The 5154-nt window shown below is 39.7% G+C and overlaps 1 protein-coding gene across 1 annotated transcript in view; it reads right to left on the reverse strand.

Moving 5' to 3' along the window:
- adam19a (ADAM metallopeptidase domain 19a) overlaps positions 1-5154 on the reverse strand; it is a gene marked incomplete in the record, with an annotated part of 73473 nt that overhangs the window by 22360 nt on the left and 45959 nt on the right. The window contains 4 exon segments of the mRNA XM_042215419.1: positions 48-243; positions 1020-1109; positions 2811-2988; positions 4879-5021. Of these exon segments, the coding sequence (XP_042071353.1) occupies positions 48-243; positions 1020-1109; positions 2811-2988; positions 4879-5021 (607 nt within the window).

The raw sequence follows: 5154 nt of genomic DNA on the forward strand, positions 1-5154 counted from the left end.
TCATATTGAGGGAGGTGATGAAGTGCATGTAAAACCATTTTCATTACCGTAGCCCCAGAGCTGCAAGCACTGCTGTTCATGGGTGAGGCACATGCCATTGTAGCAGTAGGCCATTCCGTATTGACAAGAGGAGCCATCCAGCAGGTAAACGTTGGCAGGGCAGTAAGGAGAAGCCCCAGTGCAGTATTCTGGAAGGTCACATGCTCCTGCTGGGCGCCGGCACATGGTACCCGCCTGCTTCAACTGACACGCATAGGGAACAGAGGGTGAGGAAGGAGGAAAGGAGCACAAGACATGGAGCATCTTTAGTTTAGTGATACTTAGCAAAATGATGCACACTGAAGCCTTCTACATATAAGGATTAAAGTGTAAATATCTGCCTACAAATACTTCAAATTTGATTTCTGATGCGTTTAACTAGAATTTTCCCAAAGCAAACAGATTTTCCCAAGCAAATGACAGCTCTACCTCCCATCACCATAGGGGTAGGTAATATACAGAAGGGTTATGAAAGCTTTTTTCTAGAAAATATCTTTGTGTGTTCATTGTTGATGTAAAAAACAAAATCCTGGAGGTGGTTTAAATCTAAAAGCACACTTACACATTACAAATAGTTATTTGAACCAATGTTTATATGAAATACTCTTTAGTCTAAATGAGAAGAAAAACTAAAAACAGTATTAAAAGAGTTTTTAAGTAAAACCATTAGGTTTAAAATGCAAACGTATAAAGGAGAACAAACAAATTGTTGTCACAATGGATGGACCAGCACATCTGATTTGGACCTGATTTTTAACCCACATCCCCTGACACAGCCCTACAATTTATCCAACCTCGGGACCTGCACTTGGAGTACACCAGATTATCTTGCAACACTAATCCTTCACTTGTAAGGCGAGTGTGTTAACCATTATACTCACAAGACAACAAATATATAGAATAATATTATTTATAACTTATTTTTATTATAAAACACCCCCACTTTCTTGCTTTTAGTGACAGCAAGGGTTGTCTCTTACTTTGCACCCCTCGCAGCACATTCCATGGGCACACTGGACCGCCTCCTTCAAGGTACAGTTATTGGGATTGCAGCAGTCGTTTTCACATTCCTGTTGACAATCATACAATAACACACAATATCAAGGTTTAAACACTGAAGCGTACATAACGAAAAACAATAATAATAAAATAATAACCTCTGCTTTAACTTTAATGATTCAAATAAAACGGACTTCATAAATGATTTGAAGGTTATGTTTAATCACCTTTTTTACAGAGTAAGCTCAGTTATGTAAAAAGAACTATATTTAACCAATAAGCAAAAGCATACACACACACACACACACACACACACACACACACACACACACTTCTATCTGTCTGAGCTGCTGCCTTGTCCTGCCTCGTTCTCTCAGGTCAGCAGACCAAATGCTTTTCCTTGTTCTAAAGACATAATGGATACTCGAGGGGACAGGCCTTCGCAGTTGCGGCTCCAAAATTGTTGAGCAATGTGTGACTGCAATGTGTATGACAAAAGAATTTCCCTCGGGATAAATTAAGTTCTTCTTATCTTATCTGCACATAAGGAAGGCTTAAAAACGCACTTTTAATCCACTCACCGAAATCAGGACTCGTGTCTTGATTTCCACTTTGACATTCAGATGACGGGATCAATATTTGGTGTAAATAACATGAACTAGCTGCATTAGTACTAGCATAGTGGTGAATAAGTATAGAAGTGTGTGTGAAGTCTCCTTATTCTCTTTCAAGACTGTCAGTGGACCACTGCTTTTGGCACCAGTAGAAAACAACAGTGATTGCAGTACATCCATACTCCCTAACAAAGGCTTGTATGCTGAATCACAATGGGCACAAGCACTATTTCTATGCAGAAGTGCTTTCTATCTAACATTACTCCTTACTCCAATGGATGCATCGGAAACAGACTTGGGGTTAACCTCATGCCCAAGGCATGCCAACTTTAGGGTTAGGGACAACCTAACCCACCAACCTTCTGGTTAGTAGATGATCTGCTCTACCTCCTGAGGTACAGCCACCGCAGTGGGCGTCGTATCACAGTCTCAAAAAAGTGCTGTTTAATTTTTTTAAACAATACAGTAAATAAATGCATCTGAAATGCAGTGATGTGAAGTCATTACTTTCATAATAAGAATACTCTGGCTTTTCTCTTCTATTTAAACCTACATTCGACAAAGATGAGAACTCTGCACAGTGGTATGACAATTAAAAATCAGAGTATCTATAACAACATAGCATAGCATTTCATCTGTTTTTAAAAGCTGAAAAAACTACAGAATGGACATGATGATGAGATGGTTTTGTCAAAAGTTGGATATTTTCTCTTCAGCTAAGTTTTGTGTGAAAATCAGCTGACAATTGTCTGCAAAATAATTTAATAATAGGACAAGTAAATCATAACCAAGGTTTAAAGCTGTTACAAAAAGTAAATGAGCATCAAAAAAGTTTTTTAACTTACGAGAACTAAACATAATGCATTACTTTATTGCAGGGGTCAGGCCTGTGTCCTGCAGGTTTTAGATGCGTCCTTGGTCCAACACAGCTGATTCAAATGGCTAAATGACCTCCACAACATGTCATGAAGTTCTCCAGAGGCCTGGTAATGAACAAATCATTCGATGCAGGTGTATTGACCCAGGGTGATATATCTGCAACCTACAGGACACCAGCCCTTGAGGCCTGGAGTTTCCCACCTCTGCTTTATTGCTTTAATGCCCCTTTTATCTGGTAGGGAAAGTTAATATAAGTTCAAATTGAATACTTGTCCTCACATCTGGTTCTCCACAATCACACTCTTCTCCGTCCTCCACAAAGCCGTTGCCACACTTCTTGCCCCCCACCAGATTGTTCATGTTGGGAATGTTATATAAGCACATGCCCCCTCCCTTCTGGAAATAGCGGTCCAAATCGCGTTTGCTGCAGTAACTGAAGACTCGAGGGAATGGGTGCCTGGACAGGGACATTATCATATTATTAACATTGAACAGAAAGTAAAAAAATATCAATGTTATGCATGCATTTGAACATTTTACAATTATTCAATCTGTAAGTATTTTGACTGATATACTATTTAAGTCATTAGCAATTAGCAGAGGGAGAGAGAGAGAGCATGTGAGAGACAGAGGTCACAAGTTCTGAATGAGCTGTGTGTTACTGCTTTGTATAACTTGAACTATTTTTTTTTTCAAAGATAAAAAAAACAAAGGTGAAGCTGTGAATGATGAAGTATTTTAATATATTTTGCAGTTAGGCTTAAACATGGCTCTTTACCATCCCTGCTCCCATCACAGAAACCATTAATATTGAATGTACGACAACCACAGTAATCTTGGACATGGGTGTAAGAAAAAAAGAAGGAAAAAGCGTGCGTGGGCAAAACACCTTCCAAGTACTATTCAGCTACCTCCCTCTTCTCAACATAGATGCTCATCTAGAGGCTAAATCCATGGTCATCATAATCATCAAGGTGATATATAAAGAAGATGCACTGACTCTAGAACAGTTCTGCACTTATCTTAATCCCGTGGCCTTCTCAGCTATTGCCTAGACTTTTAAGCCACTTCCTTTGTAAACTAGTCACGTGTATAAGCTGACAGACCAGGGATCTCAAACTCAGAGGAGCTGGGGGCCACTGCTGGCACTGTCATCTCATCAGAGGGAAAGTCCACAAATATTTCCAAAAATTTAGTGTTTTTGTTTATTTTAAATATGACAAAAAAACCTATGACTGAACGTTATTGGAAAACACAAACAGTGTATAGACGAGTCTTAACAGTTTACTTACAACTGGGCTCGTCAGGCGCTCTACACTTGCAGTGGTTATTATTATATTTACATGCTTTCATCTTCTGTTTCTCGCCAGTAGCAACTTGTACTTTTCAACTCTCCTTTTCCTCCGTGCCTCGCACACACACACACACACACACACACACACACACACACACACACACACACACACACACACACACACACACAAAGGGAGGGGCAGTCCCACACATTCTCGCTGCAGCACGGACTACACTGTCCATACACTGTCACAAAGGGCTATGCCTGTAACGCTGCTCATATTGCCTTCATGTTAAATCTTTTTTTTTGAATAATATATTTATATATATATTTCTTCACCTCAATATGCGGGCTGCAAGTAGGGGTGACGTGGGCTGCAAATGGTCCCCGGGCCGTGGGTTTGAGACCCCTGTCTTAGACAGTGCTGGAGGAAAGCAATCCTTAGGTTTCAGTTTAGCTCCACTATAGCCACTGCTACTTATTGTAAACCGTGAAAAGCTTACATGATATTTTGATTCTACGCTTTCTGTCTGATATTGTATTGTATTATGTCAGTATGTTATATTGTAATTTTTATTGAACCAAGTTGTTTATCATGTTTATCAAGGAACAAAGTCTTTCACACAAATACTTGTTTTCCTTCATTCAGATTTGTAGTACCTATTTACAGGACAACACAAGAAAAACAAATTCAAAGGCAAAATATAAAAATCTAACAAAAAATTATCAAGGGAATAGTTTGTTAAACAGCCATGCTAGTATTTCAGCAGCTAGAACTGTTTTTCATGTGTCAAGTAATGTAATGTGTCAGTGTGTTATGGCTGCTTCGTTCTATCAAACATTTCTTCCTGTTAAAAGGTTTTTTCCTTTCGTTGTTGCCACGTCCTTGTCATGTTTACTATATTATTGTAGGGTCTTTATAAGGAAGCTTGAGGGAATTGCTGTTGTGGTGCTATATAAATAAAATTGACTTGAGTTGAAATCAAGGTGTTAGTAACAACATCTGAGGGTGACTAGGATGTTTCTTTAGTCCTGTGCAGAGCTCAGGCTAACCCGGTGGCAGCGGCCATCACACAGCCTCCTTGATCGGCAGTGGCCTCCACACAGCAGCTGTCATGGTCATGGCTCATCCCAAAGTTGTGGCCAATCTCGTGGGCCATGGTGGCTGCAGCACCAATGGACAGCTCTGAGTGGTCCTGTAGAGGAATAACAAAAGGAGCTGTCACTTATGTGATGCAGTCTATCAACAATATGTTCAAACTAATTTAATATGGGTGTGTCAAAGTAAGCTGACTTCATGGTTGGGCCAGGTTATTATGGTTATTGTTA

This window comes from Haplochromis burtoni, unplaced genomic scaffold (genome assembly GCF_018398535.1).
Source record: "Haplochromis burtoni strain Fernald_Lab_line unplaced genomic scaffold, NCSU_Asbu1 Contig_716, whole genome shotgun sequence".
Lineage (NCBI taxonomy): Eukaryota > Metazoa > Chordata > Actinopteri > Cichliformes > Cichlidae > Haplochromis > Haplochromis burtoni.